The 17391-nt window shown below is 39.0% G+C and overlaps 1 protein-coding gene across 2 annotated transcripts in view; it reads right to left on the minus strand.

Annotated features, from left to right (window-relative positions):
• Window positions 1-778: 778 nt before the first annotated feature.
• MPPED2 (metallophosphoesterase domain containing 2) overlaps window positions 779-17391 on the minus strand; it is a 108130-nt gene continuing 91517 nt past the window's right edge. For both annotated transcript variants that reach the window (XM_069857491.1, XM_069857489.1), the window contains exons 5-7: window positions 8475-8590; window positions 5863-5976; window positions 779-2213 (exon numbers count right to left, since the gene is read on the minus strand). In XM_069857491.1, coding sequence (XP_069713592.1) covers window positions 2095-2213; window positions 5863-5976; window positions 8475-8590 — 349 coding nt within the window. In that variant the 3' untranslated portion in view covers window positions 779-2094. The remainder of the gene's footprint in view (window positions 2214-5862; window positions 5977-8474; window positions 8591-17391) is intronic.

The raw sequence follows: 17391 nt of genomic DNA on the forward strand, positions 1-17391 counted from the left end.
TTCGAAGTAGCTCTCTGCTCCAAGAGCCTAAAATCTGTTGTCTACAACCTTTGCATCAAAATAATGCCAAAGTTAACAACCTGCTAAGATAAATGGGAATACTCTGTGGGTTTCCAGGTCTTGCTTCATGTAACTGCAGGTGCAGATTCATGAAAACGATGCCTTATCTTCTCACATTTGAAACTGGATTTTCAGAGTTACATTTTGAACAGGATTCTATTATTATACAGTGCATTGTAGCAAAACAAGTGGATCCTATTGTGTTTGCCACTCTGCTGGCACACAGCAAACCATACTCCCCTGCAGTTCTCTTGCCAGTGGTGGATTCCACTGGAGCCACAAAACTGAGAAGAGATGCAGATAAAAAGTGATATATTTCATCTATGACTATTCATTTCTTAACACATAGTGGATGAGCATAGGGCACCTGCAGCTTGTTACTAATAAGTAAGGGAGGAAATACAAAGGTTACAGCCTAATTGATTTTTCCTCACATGATCTGGAAGAGTATCCTACAAGGCTTAACTGCACAAACTTGGTTGCACTGAATTATAAGATCTGAAGACAAAATCTTTTGTCTCTGAAAGGAATGGGAAGACAGGTGGCAGAGAAATGGAAAGAGAAGTGCTTTATCTGGCCTCCTATGAATGGTAAAGAATAAAAATTTAATGAGAAATAGAAAAGTCCTTACTTACCTATATCACTGCCTCCAAACTGTTAATGTCACAGAAAACCACAAAATTCTCTTAAACCACATATTTAAAAATCTTGCAATTTTATTTGCATATAAAGGCCGCTAGATATAATATCACAATAAATTTAAAGAAACAACTGCTTTTCTAAACTCCATTAACAAGGTAACATAAAACAGAACAAAGCTCAACAGCATTTACAGTGGTAGAACAGAAGTAACTATCTGCAACAATATTTTGTGCTAGCGAGATTGCATTTACACACAGTGCAAAATAAGAAAAAGGAAATAAAAAGACAAGAAGAATATTTAAATATAAAGGACAACTAAGCCTTATTTTAGTTAGGCTTGATTGTATCCATTTGACTCTATACATGCCTGAACTACGATACAAGATTTAACTCGGGCTCTTGAAGGCCTTGAGCACTTGGAAAATGTGTCACATCCTTCATAATTTAGATGTGCTGTACAGCATAATTTTGCAGATGCTATACTGGCAATAGTAAATCCTAGCTTAGTTATAATGCACAAAAAATACATATATATATAAATTCATATTTAAAAGGAGTCCGCATTTACATTTTTTTTACTGCATGAAATACCTGCTCTTTGCAGCTTTCACCCCCAGTCTTTTAAAGCTAAAATAATTTAAGAACAAACAATAAAAGGCAGATATCACATACGGGCTGTGACTATCTGTATCAGTCTTTAATGTATAAAGCAAGTAGAGACAAACAACTGAGAAGTCTATTCTCCCCTTGCTGCATTCTACTGTTTATAGAAACAAGTTTCAGCACGTGCACACATACCAAGAGGTAAATGGACCCCAGACCATTGTTTGTGCCGCTAAAAAAATCTGATGTAAATGGAGATGTAAAGCTACCATTTAGACCTAGGGAAAAAGAAGACACTTAAAAAACCCCGAAAATAACGTAAGTTGTGCAAAATTGGGTGTTTTTAAATGCTGCCTATTTTTTAGCTTATAATATAATATTAAAATAAGGTCTCTCACTTATTAAAAGAAAGCTTGGCTGTCCTTTTGAGAACACTATAACAATTTACAATGGCAAATTTATTGGAAAACAAAATTCATTTTACAAATTCACAATGCTTTATCAATTTAAATGAATGCTGCATTTCCAAAAAGCACAACCTCTAACTTCTCTTCTTGTTTCTTTTGTACCAGCAATTTACAAAAAAACCCCAAAAGAAAACCCTACCCCAAAAAACCACCCCCCAAAAATCAACCCCAAATCCCACCCCAAAACAAAAGCCCCCCAGTGTCCCCAAATTCTCATCCACCTCCCCCAGTTTAGAAATAAACATGGAACAGTATGTAAGTTTTATAATTAGAAAATGGCAGTTTATTGACCTTCCCCCAGTTCCAAATGTGCAGTAGTGCTTCATGATCCTTGAGGGGTTGGAAGGTCAAATATAATTGGAGGGTTGGTTGGTTGAAAGCTGACTGTACACGTTGAAGCATTGATGTATGTTGTGTAACCATCTGTCATAATGCCGTAACCTGTAGGGAGAATGTGTCACACTTACTGTAATACAAACAAACAATACTGCCCATGGGCAGCCACGCTGAAAGCTTGTTGTGGGATCAGTGCTTTGGAATAAAACTAAATTAATCCCTTCAAAATGATACAAGCTCTTAAAAGTTGCCCCAAAAACTTGATTAAAAAAAAACTACAATGAAATAAGAACTGATGCTTTTATTTTACATACAAACTTTTTTCCCTCATAGAAAATCGCGATGCAAGCAGATACAACAGAAACAGACACAAAGCCACACACATACTTCTTCCATTTACTCAATCAGTGAGATGTAGTTTGTATGTCTGTCATAAGAAAGACCAAACAGGAGCAAAATATTTACAAGTAACTTTAGGTTTGCCTACAAAACCCCTACTCTGGACAAGGAACTGAACCCAATAAGCTTTCCTCATGCTAGCCCTTTTCATTTTTAATTTCCCCTTTTTTTTCCAGGGTTGGCCCATCCCTGGAGGTGTTCAAGGCCAAGCTGCATGAGGCTATGGGCAACCTGATCAAGTGAAAAGTGTTGCTGCCCATGGCATGGGGGTTGGAACTAGGTGATCTTTACTAGATGATCTGGTCCCTTCCAACCCAAACCATTCTGTAAGTCCATGATCCAGTTCCTCATCGTAGGACAAGCTAGTGTCACTTGTGAAACCTCAGAAACTCATTAGCAGGTTAAAAATATATATACATAAATATTTATTTTATATATCATAGAATCATAGAATAACCAGGTTGGAAGAGACCCACCGGATCATCGAGTCCAACCATTCCTATCAAACACTAAACCATATCCCTCAGCACCTCGTCCGCCTGTGCCTTAAACACCTCCAGGGAAGGTGAATCAACCACCTCCCTGGGCAGCCTGTTCCAGTTCCCAATGACCCTTTCTGTGAAAAATTTTTTCCTAATGTTCAGCCTAAATCTCCCCTGGCGGAGCTTGAGGCCATTCCCTCTTGTCCTGTCCCCCGTCACTTGGGAGAAGAGGCCAGCACCCTCCTCTCCACACCCTCCTTTCAGGTAGTTATAGAGAGCAATGAGGTCTCCCCTCAGCCTCCTCTTCTCCAGGCTAAACCACCCCAGCTCTCTCAGCCGCTCCTCGTAAGACCTGTTCTCCAGCCCCCTCACCAGCTTTGTTGCTCCTATATGTTACCTACCAGTGAAAATCATGACTACAGAAAGGAATCTGCTGCTATAAACATAACAGAGCATGGGAAGTCAATAGATGACCCGCCAGCTTAAGCAGAGCACTGAAATGACCACTTTTCATTATGAATGAATTATTAAAGTAATTCCAAATAAAAAAAGCTGGAAAAAGCAAATATTAATCCCAGTTTTTTCAGAATGCCAAGGACTTGATTCCTCAGCAACACTGTGGCATAATTTTCAGAATGCTGAAACTGTTCTCAGCCTTCTAAACATCTGGGCAGCAATGCGTATGTTCAGAATGTGTCTGAGGAACTAGCAGCAATGCCGTTTCTCTGCTGGCCTCTTACCTTCTCCCCCACTTGCCACACAGGAATAAGACATAACAGAGGACTGTGCACTCCAGCAAATTTGGGAAAGTGGACCTAACTACAGCAACCCATGAACGGAGCCACACCTAAGCGTTCATTCAGCAAATGTGAAGTTAGAAAATGAATGATAGCAAGAGCACTGAGAAAGCAGAAACTCCTCTTACAGACATTCTCACAAAGAATCCACCTGCAGTTCCACCTGTGCAAAAGGTGAGAGAAAGCTTTGCCATTGTCTTCACCCGACATCCACAGAAAGCTAACAAAGAAGCTAGAAAAAAATCTAGGAAGAATTTGGTACCAAATTACGAGTTTCAGGAAGAAGAGAACTTCCCATTGCTAACCCACAGGGGCAAAATGCTTTTCTTTTAAACTATTATGATACAGTACAGATCACTGCTGTCTGAAAGCTAAGATAAATACAGCTACCCACAGTGTCTATCACAAAGAATAATCACTTCAGAATTGCTGCACTGTCCGCCTGCAATACTTTATTTATTTAGACTGGCAATTTTGATTTAGATCACCTCATGGTGGGAAAAACCTTGTTTGCAGTTGTTCGTGCTTATCAACCAGGAAAAAAATCCGCATCACCAAAATGTGTGTATAGCCTCTGCTGATTTAATGGAATGCGGTGTATGTTCATCTCAGCTGGAGTTGGATGAGAATTAATTGCACTGCAAGATAATGCTCTTAACACATGGCTATTTCTTTCTGTACTGAAATAAGCTGTTCTTATGTTTTCTGCATAAGCACTAAACAAGTTATTAACTTTTTTGTTAGCTGTTTTGTAAGAATGTCTTTGAATGTTCACTTTTAACACGTGCTACCACCTTTCCTATGAGATTTAAAGGTTAGGTGCTGCACACGATTCCTCGGTGCTTTCTCATAATAATGATCTTGTACATTAAAATATTTTCCTCACCCATTAATTAACACTCTAACAAACAGAAGTTTTGTCATCCAATGTGCTTGCAAAGGCTGTAGACAATTTACATGTTTTAGCTGGAGGTCCTGTTGTATTAACTTATTCTTAATATACAAGGATTAATATTTATACAAAATATCCAATAATTTCCTAGGTGCATTAAAAGACTGCTATTTATACCACTATACTTGAGGTCATGTCAGTATTTCCATTATGAACTCTTTGTTTACAGATACCAGGCACGGAACTCATTGAAGTCACAAGGGCTTCAGAAAAACCAACAGCACTAGTTGAGAAAGCTGTCCTTTTTTAAAATTTTTCTTATACCAAGTCCTCCAAATCTTTAAGCCTGCAGAGAACCTAATTAGAGTCAATGGAGAAACCTCCAGAGGGGACAATATAAAGTATTTAATGTATAATTTTGAGTTCTAGGGTCACAGACTTACACTCTTTCTAGGGCAGAACTCCTACTGTTTGTCTCTCAGCCATATGAAAGCACAAAATTGTAATAAATATTTAAGTATCTCCAAAATGGATTTAATCTCTCAGCCTTTTACACTACCACAAACTGAGCTCATTGTTTCTGAAGCTTTACACTCTGCCCAACCTGGTGGGGAAATATCTCTTCTAAAATATGAGACTACTGGAAGGTAACATACACAGTACAAACTGTATTACAGGACACTTTTAGAAATGTATGCATAGTGAGTTCTGGCAATCTCTCCTCCAGAAGTCTGATTCAAGATGCCCTCCTTTCTGCTTTTTCTTAAACACTGAGGGAGGTGAGCTGAGATAGTAAGTTGTCTTTGAGTTTTTTTTTTCCTAGCACCTTGCTTGGCTCCCGTACTTGGAATAAAGGGGATAATTTTCATTTTGCTTGCAGGGGTGGGGAATCTCATCTGTTACTCTAACCAAGTTTGTCAAAATTTGAATTGCTTTCAAATAACCTGTGCAGAACAACCTTTGCACAGTGAAACATGTAGGTGGCAAAATGTAGCACACATTCCTGAAACATTCTGTTTTGATTCTAGCATAAATTTACAGAGTGCTGTGCATGCAATCACTTCCCTCAGTTCCCTCCCTACTTTAGTCCAACACGCTATAATCCATCCTCTGCAATACACCATTGAAATGTGCTTCTTTGACATCAGCCTGAGACCTAAGATGGGAGCAGTGCTGCTTCTTACCTTCATGAATCCCACCGAAGACGTGGAGTTTGGGCCTTACTCGCCTTTGCACCGTGTTCAACAGTTCCACACAACCCACTCTCTGCAGCTCCTTTGGAACCCAGTCTCGAAAACCTGAAGGCAAAATGCAATCAATACTATTAATTTTCTCTATTCGGGTAAAATTTCACCTAGTCTTTCAGGAAGTCATAATTCACAGAAGGTTTATTACATTATTTGTAGTCATAACCTCTCCATTAAAGCACACAAAGGCTTTTAAGAAATGTTTCACTGTCACTTTGTCTTCCTTAAGATTTCCTTCCTCCATCTTCATTAATATTTTTCTGGATGTGATTCGTATTTTAAACTATAGGTTTAAACTCATCTTCCACCTTGAAACCCTGGGACATTTATTCCCAGCACTACTGCAGATTTTTCTTTCCCTTCCCCTTCCCCCTCCCCTGGCTTTTGCAGCAGGTAGCTTCCTTTGGTTACTCTCAAAATGAAACACCTTGGGAAGATCAGCTCATCTACAGCCCAATATCCCTGCCACCCAAAAGATTTAAAATCTCCCACAATTTCCAGAGGACGACAGTCTGCGAATGTCCTAGTACTTCTAAGTCCCTGGTCACCAACGACAGAAAAGGCAAGCAAAGTAGCTTCTGACAAGCTACCACTAATTGACCACACTGCCATTCAGTCCTACAGACTTGTCCTACAGATAATATGGAAAAATGCACAAAACTTGACATCCGCTATTATAGAAAAGTCTGCTGCCTGGACTAGCACTGGTAAGGATCACCAGGGCAAGGTGAGTGAGGAGCAGGAGGGAAATCAGGAGCCACATCCAACTAAGCACCATTCTTCTGACTTTAAAGTAGTTACATCTGTGCCAAGATTATCCAAGGTAGTAAAAACATGTTGTGACAAGAACTTGACTGAATTTTGGAGAGAAGAAAAGAGTCCAGTTACAGTTCTACTTCCCTTGATATTATGTAATTTAAAAACCCGCAGTTTTTCAATATTATCATTCAGGCTGAGACATAGATGCCCCCTCTTTCAGGCACAGTACTAGCACCTAATCTGCACCTCTAGTTAAAATACAGGGCCAACCTTTTGAAACTGAATATCTTCTCTCTGTCAAATCCAAAATTTAAGTACTCAATTAAGTATTCAATTAAAGCACTCATTAGTGTCTGCAGCATCACAGTATTTCTATATGAACCCTCAGAGCATGTGGATTAGCATCCCATTTATAATAGAAACATTACATGAATTAAACATTAAACATTATATGTTTATAATAAAACATTATAAACATGCTTGTGCAGTTTTTTGCTGTTTTTGGAAAATAAACAGATTAAAAGAGTGCTATTCTAAGCATTTTTCAATATCTGGTACACCTCACTTTCAGTGGATGGAGTATCTCTGCTTTATCAATGCAGCACGTGCTGCTTGCTCCAGTAAGATTAAACAGAATTCGTAGATTTGGAGATCATCCTATAACATTCTGTAAGCAATATTAAAAGAGTAACCATGCAATAAAAGAGTAGTAAGTACATTACTGGTCAAAACTTTCTGTAATTCTGCACATCTGACCCTTTGTATTTCAAAAGCTTACTAAAATCCTTACAAAATCACAGTCTACTAACAATAATGGTAATGAAATGAGACTGACATCCTTTTTTACCCTGAAAAAACGCATTTATAAGGGCAGGTGCTCAGCTGTATTGTCCTACACTGCTTGCCACGTGTCTTAAAGGAAAGCAGTAAACAATAACGCGATACTATCTTGTGGGATATTTTCTTGAGAGGGAAAAATAGTAAGAATTTTCAAATGGTTTTAGTGTGGACTTTAATTACTTTAGATATGCCAAAACTGAGTACCCCTGCCTCTGCTGAATGGTCATCTTAGTGTCTTTTTGAGACCATCAAAACTTAGGCTAGAACTAAGAATTAAAGAGGGGATCAGTGAATTACTCTTATTTACAAGGCATGCAAAACTTAACTAAATAGAAAACCTCAACTACTTAATGAAAAAACAAATTATACATTCATATACCTGTGTTTGCCTGTCATTAGTTTGAGTAAGGAGTAATTATCTGTGGCCATAATTTTATTCCTTCACAAATTTGCTATAAGCCAATTCATATCATTAAAACTACTGTTACATATTCTAGGTTTACAAGGACATTATCAAGGAGAATATCTGAGTACATACTCCTGAACTCCTGACTGCATAGTTTAAAATCTTAAGAAAACATGTTATTGTAGTGGAAAATGTTTTAAAAGTTTTGGACAATCCCTGAAAAATCATATGGGATTGTAAACTGTTTTGTCAGATGAACATACTGCCTTTAAATAAAATATCAAACTATAATGGCTATGGAGTCAGATATTTATCTTCCCTAGCTTGAGTTTAACAAAAAAATCAGTTTTTAGTAAGAAAACATCTGGAAGCTCAACAGATCTGCTAAGCCTATAATCACTTCATACTTCATCCAAAACGTTTTTTAATTCAGAGTTTTGAATTAGGGTGTGATCACGATATAGCTTTTAGTATTAATAATTTTTGCTCATTTTGAAATAAAATTCTCATGCAAAAAATCACACACAGCTTTTGTTTCACTTACCAAGGGGAGGTCCATGTGTCATTAGTATATCAATTCCCTCAGGAATAAGGTTCCACTTGTCTAGCAAAGACTGACCTCTGGGTAGGTTAAAGCCCCATCCATTAAACCACGGTGTCCTTTGGGGAAAAATAAGATGAACTGTACCAGTGTAATACAAAGATCACTTCCCTTCTCCAATTTTTCTGAATAAAAATAATTTCTGTGCTTCAGAGACTACTGACAGACAGCTTTTTTTAAGTGGATGCCCCTAAAACAAACTAGTTCAGATACAGACATACAGTAATGTAAATGTTTGAATTTAGATTAATATCCTATGCCTTTCTTATATTTTAAGAGTACTCAGCCCTGCAGGCGTTTATCCACCAGAGAAGGGGAACAAAAAGTTAAAAACAACGCAGTCTAAATCTAATATGTTTTTTCAATATTTGGGGATTTTCAGACAGAACTCTTGCCTCATGTTACCTACCAAAGTAAACAAAAATCTAAGAAGTTTTCTCTCACTGCCCAAGGCAGCTGGTGAGTAACAGCTCAACCAGAAGCTGTATGATGCTGTGGTTATAAGCATCACGTGTACTACGGTGTTTCACTAAACTCAAACTTGTTCTTCTAGCACTTTTAGTATCGGAACATTGTCACATAAGTCAGTTTAGAACTCCTGAGCTTCCTAGAGTTCTTGATCACACCATGTTTGGATGCATAATGACTTTTAAAACAAATCTTATAATTTAAAATTAATTTAGTATTTCTTACAGAAACCTGAAATCCTCAGCCTACTCTACCATAGCACAGCATTGGTTTAAGACATTGGTGTATCCAGCAACCCAAGAATGTAGCAATGAAAGGTGGACCATTTAGGAATACTTTTTCAAGGTACAGCAGCCGAACTGAATAATTTTGATGCAGGTGTATTATAAGAAAAACTTTCCTTATCAGGTAGGTCCACAGAGCAATTGTTCTGAAGAGATAATGTAATATTGACACCTGTTACTAATAATTTTTTATGCAGCTGTTAGAATTGTACTAATTTTAAGAGTTTTCATCCACGTGTGTGTCTCCTGTGAGCTCAAGCAACATATTTAGACTGGATTGCTCTTTCTTCTAGGTAGGATACTCCTGTCCTAACCCTAAGCATTTGGGACCATCTTTCTGAGAGCCCAAGCTACTCCTGCAGTCTTCTGTGTACTGCAGTTCTGAAAATAAAAAATAAAAATTTAGGGGAAAAAACCAACCCCAAACCAACCTTAAAGAAAAGCAAACTTGTTAAAATGAGAGAGATCATTAAGCGTCTTACATCATTTCAGTATGTAACCTGCCTCCTGCACCCTTTAAATTATGCATATTTTCAACCTCAAATATGCATTTAAGTGGAAATTTCTTGCTGAGATTACATCTCTTTCTTTTTTCTTTTTTTTTTAAACTGAAGTATTATGTTTTCCAGAGACGACAATTTGACCAGTGAAGAGTACACACAGTCATATGCATGGTCTGAATTCCTGACGATCGGCAGTACTGGAAAACAGTGGGTGCTGCTAATACAGGAGCAGGAAGGTCACTGGTGTCATAGTAACAAATAATAAGACATATCCCATGTCATCCTACTGAACTAATACTTATACTACACACACACAGGAACTTGTTCAACCCAGCAGATTTTCTGGATGCTGGATGGAACGCTAACAAGATAGGAAAATCAGATGTTAGTCAAACATTTTATGTAAGCTATGGGTTCCTCACGTGCACAACAATGAAATGTCACCTTTCACTGCTGGCTTACTCTACACCCACTGAAACATTTAGAAAAGTTCATGTGTTATAAAGTAAGGTCAGCATACCTCACAGGAGGTTTTTAGGCAATGAATTAAAACTGAAGCATCTGTCTCAACTTTAGCTAAATCACAAGTGTTTCTGCTTTTCTATGACTGACCTTTCTGAAACACTTATCTAAATTTCCTATAATGTTCCTAGGTTTTAACATACCAAGATTATCATAACCTTCAGGGCTGCAGTTAAAAGTTAAAATATGATTTGGCTAAACATTCAGCTGCTTAAGAAAACAAATACACAGGCATAGGTTGAACTTTTCACTGTCAATTAATGATTCTTTCCCCACTTGCCTTTCTCCTGCAGATAATACTGTAGTTATTACACCATAGCTAAATCTGAAACATGAAACCACATCTGTGATCTCTCTGGAGCTCTTTGGAGACTACAACCACAGAAAAAGCTGGATTTGTCTGCAGGTTTTTTGTTTTATTTTCTTCTGAAGCACTGGGGGAGGAGGAGGAGGGGAACCTGAGCTCCAATATATTCCTCATTCACCAGCCTCTGTAATTAGCTGTGACTAACAGGCACCACATGGGAATCTACTTGTAAGAAAACTTTCAAGAAACCTTCCCCATTATGCAGCATGTGCATAATAAAAGACGGTCAAGTTCTTCTTTAATATACCAAATATTTTCATACGAAATGAATAAATCAAGGAGAAAAGCGGGCATGACTGGAAGAACACCTGGATTACACATTTAGGTTTCAGGCATTAAAACCTGAACGTGCACTGCAGATTCACTGCACCCTGACAAGAGTCAACCTAGAGTTGTCGACCCCTGTGTCTCAGAGGTGGTTCAAGCCTCACCAGAAAAGCCAAGAGGAAAGAGTATGTGTTCAGAACACCACCAGGGAGAAAAGCAGCTTTATGGCACAGATTCAGGTTTAGATGAGATCAGAAGGAAGGTCACCCGATGTTTGTGCTAGGTTGTGTTGCAGCGCAGACAAAACAGAGTTGATGCACTGTGAATCCCGTGAGAGGACAACTGAATAGCTGGCGACCCCCAGCAAAATTTAAATATGTGTGCGGATGATAAAGCCTGCACTACAGGCAGGTAGCATATTGCATAGGGATATTTCAGTCCTGTTGGTGCCCCTTTTGCATATGTAAAAGCAGACTTGCTCTCAACTTCTAAAGAAGAAAGAAAAAAAATTGTGTGCATAGTTACATTCCTTCTGCAACATATTTTCAAGCTGATGACTTACTGAGAGAAACCACCTCATATCTAGGAAGAGACATCTATAATGAACTTCGGCTGCACCCACCTGTGGTAAGTTGGAATCAAGTGCAAATAATTAGTAAAGGCTACTTAGTCACTAGTAAACTCTATTTAAGAACTGACCTATTTTTCTTTCCTATGAAGTTCTAAGTAAAAGACTCCAGTTAATTCCTAAAACCATCACTTCATTTTGAAGTAGCTGGCAAGAAAAGAAAGCTATCAGCTGTTGAATAATGCCACAGGGGAGGTGTAGACGTAAAAACCACAGGGATAAGTAATGAGAGATTACAAATGATTTTGTCATTTTATGTTTGATGGACCAGAACACTTCCTCATACGCGATGCATAGCATGACGCGGGTCCCGCTTGCCCAGTGTGTCGGCCTGTGTCTGGGAAAACCTAATTGAGCCCCTGCTCGTCAGGAACCACGTTGCGTTTCACAGCATCCTTCACATGCCATCAAACCGTCATGATAATTCTTGATCCTCAGCTCACCTGACAGCTCAGCCCTCCCCTGACTGCAAAGCTTCCTTATCATTTAGGGATAGCAGTTATGCTGGCACCAGATGTGACACAGGGAATATCCTCATCAAAGGCAGACACCTGGCCCATCGTTACTCTCTACAGTTCTTCATTTCTATGCAGGAATCCCCAAAGATCCCCTTCCACCTGGCATCTCGGAAGTTACATTTTCGTTAATTAAAATATTGCTTATGCAGTAGGCTGCATATTATCTTCACTCCTTGTGCTGCAGGAGACGCAGACATCACTTGACATAATACCAAGAAGGAGGGGATCATAAGCTGCATGACAAAATTCACTTTCCCTTTGCAGGTGCATTGGGAGAACCCCCTGACAAGACACACAAATCCATTTGCTTCTAAAGGCAGTGCACTGCCTCTTCAGCAGGTAACTGAATCTCCCTTCTTCCAGGTAATATTGCACAGTTTTACTGTTTTACTATTGCATTAAAACAAACAAGCAAACAAACAAACAATCAATCAAACAAACAAACAAAACAAGCCTCAACAACAACAGAAAAAAAGGCAAACACCGTTAGGAAGCATTATTTTGTGGCACAAAATCACAACTGCTCCGTGGTGTGTACACCTCAGAAGCAACAACATCACGTGGGGAAACAGGTGACACAAGGCCACGGCAAAGTTCATCCAGATGATACAGGAATTTCAACTGCTTCCGGAGCTCAAACATTTTTAAGGGATGGCATCTCCTACTGCCTGCTTTCATCTTTCTCTGGCTCGTGAATTTAATTACCTGATCCTCAGAGTTCAATCACTCAAAAGGCAAATATACAATGAGACCTTCTAGTTACAAGTCTTCCTTTTACCTTCACCAGTAAATCCTTTTATTTCAATAGTTACTTCTAAACAGGATTAGAAAAAAAATATGATCTCACAGGTTTTTATCTCATTTATTCATTCATTTTTAAGGCTACTGAGTGTTTTAGAAAAGCTTCAATTTTATCCTTAATACAATGAGTAAAGTGCACAGCAGGCAAAAATCTCAGTCTGTTTCCTTCCACAAGAAACAGCCGAGGGGATGTCTAAAAGGCATTATGCAATTAATAACAATAATGAAATGCTCTTTATTTTTGTCAGCCTTCAAAGACCTGGCTTGTAAGGGAAAGAGACATTTCCCTTAACAGAACAAAAACAGTAGGACATGACACTGATGTGCACTCTGAGACTTGCTCTGTTACCGGACTGACCTACAAGCACATCCTCGAAGTATCTGTTACAGTCCTAGCCGAAAGCTGCAGCAGCGCAGCAGACTAGCACAGAACAAACAGCAAAGGGGGAAAAAAAGAGTGACCTTTGTGCACAGCAAAGAAAAGCCTTTCAATCCTCCTGCCTCCACCCTGAACGCCAAGCACAAATGTTTGCCAGGGCAAAGCCGCACACACGTGTCCATCTCCATTCAGTCAATGGACAGAGTGTGCCTAGCGGGAATACACAAAAAGGGATTGTAGTGTGGGGTGAGGGAGAAGGAGGAGAGCATGTGTAATCATGGAAACAAAAGGCTGAGTAGGGCAAGTGCATAATGTATTAAGGAAGCACATTTTACAAGATAAGAGCTTCTATAAAGGCTCTGAAACTTGCCTTCTATGCTACAAAAGCTTTTTCGTTAAGCTCTTACTTATAGTGAATATTCAAATGCTTTTTCATAATGTAACAACAACCAGGAAATCTTAAAGGCTAAATGATTTCCTAAATGTGCTCATTATATGCAATGTTGGGATATCAGTAAAAGGCACAGTCTGGTGGCTTGAACTGTTTATTCCCACCGGCATTTACCTGCTGCCTCAGTGTCCCACTTAGAAAGTGAGGACAATAATACACAACCAAAAGAAGCATCATGGGGTCTGGATCCTTGGGACTTTGCTTATTCTGCATCTTTAAACAGCTGAAGCTCTCAGAAAAGTGGGTTACCAGCACTGTGGTTATGTTAGCCATGTTGCTGCATTTATCTGCTTATTACTGACCTGCAGTAAAGTCAGGAAGTCTCTAAAATACAGTTCTGCTATTTTTACATGTTAACAAAACCTGAAGCCTCCACAGTTGCTGATATTTAGGGCTGGATTTTTTGCAGGTTTTAATCCTCTCTTTCAACTTACTACAACATCTAAACACTTGCTGGCTGTCTAAATGAGAAAACATTAGAGAAACGCAACCCCCACCCATGCACCGTGTTTGGAGGGAGAGAGCACACAGGTTGCCTTTTCTCTACAAAGCAGTCCTCCACAATAAGAAGTTGCAGCAATCACCTCATCACCACAAGCTAGTCTGACCTGCTACACTCTTTGCACCAACCTGTCCTCAATTTCTTCCTCAGACCGTACAAATTGTTCGATGGAGGCTTTAGCCCAGGCTCCCATCAGAGACCCATACTTGGATCTCTGAGAGGTATGAAACAAAAGGTTAGGACCTCAACTGCTGTCATTCAACTTGTTCCATGGAGATGTCGTTCCAAGGACAGATACAGAAGTAAATGCAGCTTTACGCATCCATACACTGGGAAAACAGTACATGAAACAAATTCCTTTATGCATTTTGCAGTTCTTCCGTCTCCCACTCTCTCTGCATCTCTGCCTTTGCTGCTTCCAGGTTGCTCCCAACATTTACTGACAGATAACTGGCTCTGGTCCTTAAACCCAAAGCCTACTACCACTGCGGATACCTTTCAGAGTCTGGTTTCTCTGATGGCCCATAACAACCACCGGTATCTGTGCCTTGAATGGTTAGTGACGCGTTTTGGAGGAGGAACGTAAAATATCTGCTCAGTTTATATGTTTTGTGTTAACAATACAAGAGCACCACAGAAAGTATTTAATATCACAACTTGTCTTCTGTGGGGAAGACATTTTTTTTTAAAACAGAAGGAAGTTGTGTAGAGAAACACATAAAACCAAGCATACCATAAAGCCAGCATTTAAGAGTCTTAAGGCCAAAGGAGAAGAACTGCAGGGAGTTAACATACCAGCAATGTCATGGAGGATCACAAGACACTGAGGACATAAAGATACAGAGCACAGTGTCCCCTGAGGACAGAGGGAAAGAGTATACAATAAAGCAGAGGAGGGGATGGTACCATGAAAACAGTGGATACTGGAAAGGAGAGGAATGGAGTATGAATTTTTGAAGTTTTTGACTCAAACAACCTTTGCTTAAGTATCTGAACTGCTCATCAAAGAGGAAATTTCCTCCAAATCTTCTGAGGTTTTCCAATCCCTAACTGTATTGCAATTATTTTATTTAGGGCTTTACTTAATGAGATCTGGGAGATATTTTAATATCACAAAAATATGAAAATAATTCAAACTTGACTCAAGGGCTAATTTCATTCTACTTTTAAAAAGAACAGAATTACAAAGGCCTACTAATAGAAGCAACTATTAGACCTTGCATATTTCTGTTCTGCATATGGTTGAGGATGGCTTGAGGACAGACCTGGGGTTCATACAGCAAGTACACTGAGATTTCCTGCATGGTGATGGGAGCATTGTGACAGCATCTCAGGCCTAAGTACCATGCTGGACTGATTTGCAGAACCTCTTCTCATACTACTGCAGGCACATTCTTCCCTTGATTCCCATACTGCATCCCTCTGCAGGGTACTTGCACCCTTGAAGTGTAAAAGCATGCTTTGGGATTAAAAAGAGCTTGAACTCCTCAAACTGTTATGCTAGATTCTTGCAGTCTTTATAGAAACATAGAGAATCATAGAATATCTATCTAGAGGAAGGAGTTCTTCAGCCCGGGACCTCACCACAACATCAATCCAATGACCGTTCTGATGGACAGGCCAGGGGAAAAGGGAAAGAAAAGAAAAAAAATTAGCTGGCTGGAATTTTGGTTCAATTTTGCCCAACAGCTGTGCACGTTATAGAATGATGCTTAGATGCCTGCTTTTTTTCCAGTAAGTGCGACCATAATACACTAGTTGTACTACATCTTAAACTAATTTTCTATATGCTTCTTATCCATGCTGGAAATGCAAACTGACAAAACTTCCACTCCAGGTAGATCTGGAAGAGGGTTTTATTAGTAGCCCTCTTTCTGCAATGACAAAACACATTAAATTAGAGCAAAAGCAAAAGGGAAGTAGACCTCTCCAAAACACACATATTTGTGCATATTTTTTATTCACCTGGGGAGTGTGTGTGCCTGTGACATATAAAAAAGCAAAATCTGTATTTACATCATTGCATCCTGTAGCTTCTGTTGAATATTTATATATTTATAAAAGTAGCATCTGGAAAATACTAACTGAAGATGGCTAACTTTTAAAGAAGCAAGCTACATTTCAGTGATTTGTGAAATAGATGTTGCCAGATAGAAGTAAGTAGAAACCACCCAAAAGTAGTTATGCCCGCCTGCCCTATTGGTAAATTTGGTTCTTCTTCTCCTCTAGAAATGCCATGTTTTTGAATGCTTCTTAGAATTCTTTAGAGTCACTGGGGAGACTCTGCAGTTCCCCTGAAAGGCTATGCTGGTCACAGAAAAACACAATTGCTTATTCATTAATAAACGCTGAAGAAATAAGCCAGAGGAATTCCAGATAGATGATTATATATAGTGTTTCAGCACCTTTATGTAACTTTGTATCTGTACTGTACTGCTTTTAATATATGTAACCTAATGACACTACAATGAAAGGTGAGTCTTCCCTCAGAGAAATAGTTTTCCCAAGAGCCACTGAACCAATATGCAGCTCTCCCACATGCCCTTCATCAGTCCTTGCTCCAGCTCTTTGCAGACCCTATCTATTTGAAATCTGGTTAACAGATGAAGGACAACACTAGATGATGTCACTACTTCTATAAGCCATGGTGCCAAACCCAGCCACAGATGGAGGAAGAAGCAATAGCTGAGCTACCAGAAAGAAACTTTTCTCATTCTGTTGTTCTCTGAATATATTCATCTGCAAAGAGAAGAGTTTTGCTGTCATAGGCTTACAGGAATACGTCCTAGAGATTACATCTATGTCTTGAGCCACCTTAGAAATGAAATTCATCATTACTGTTCTTACCCTCTCCCAGTTAGAAAAACTGTGATTAGTACACATCTAAAAAGGCACTTTGAGTTAAAATGTGTCCAAATAATGGGCTTACATCAGAGCCAAATAATGGGCTTACATCAGAGCCAAATTTAGCCCTTGGTTTTGCACTCCTTTAGATCTTTCAATAGAACATATTTCCACACTCTGGCACATAGAATAAGGAAGAAAAGATTTTGGTCTTTGTGCTTTTACATTCTGAATGTCTGGGCTGCCCTTGTTTTTTACGATCTAGTTTTCAGAGTTAACAAAATAGATCATTGTTTCTGAAAAGTAAAACCAACCAGGAATAAACC

The sequence above is a fragment of the Phaenicophaeus curvirostris genome, chromosome 5 (genome assembly GCF_032191515.1).
Source record: "Phaenicophaeus curvirostris isolate KB17595 chromosome 5, BPBGC_Pcur_1.0, whole genome shotgun sequence".
Taxonomy (NCBI): Eukaryota; Metazoa; Chordata; class Aves; order Cuculiformes; family Cuculidae; genus Phaenicophaeus; species Phaenicophaeus curvirostris.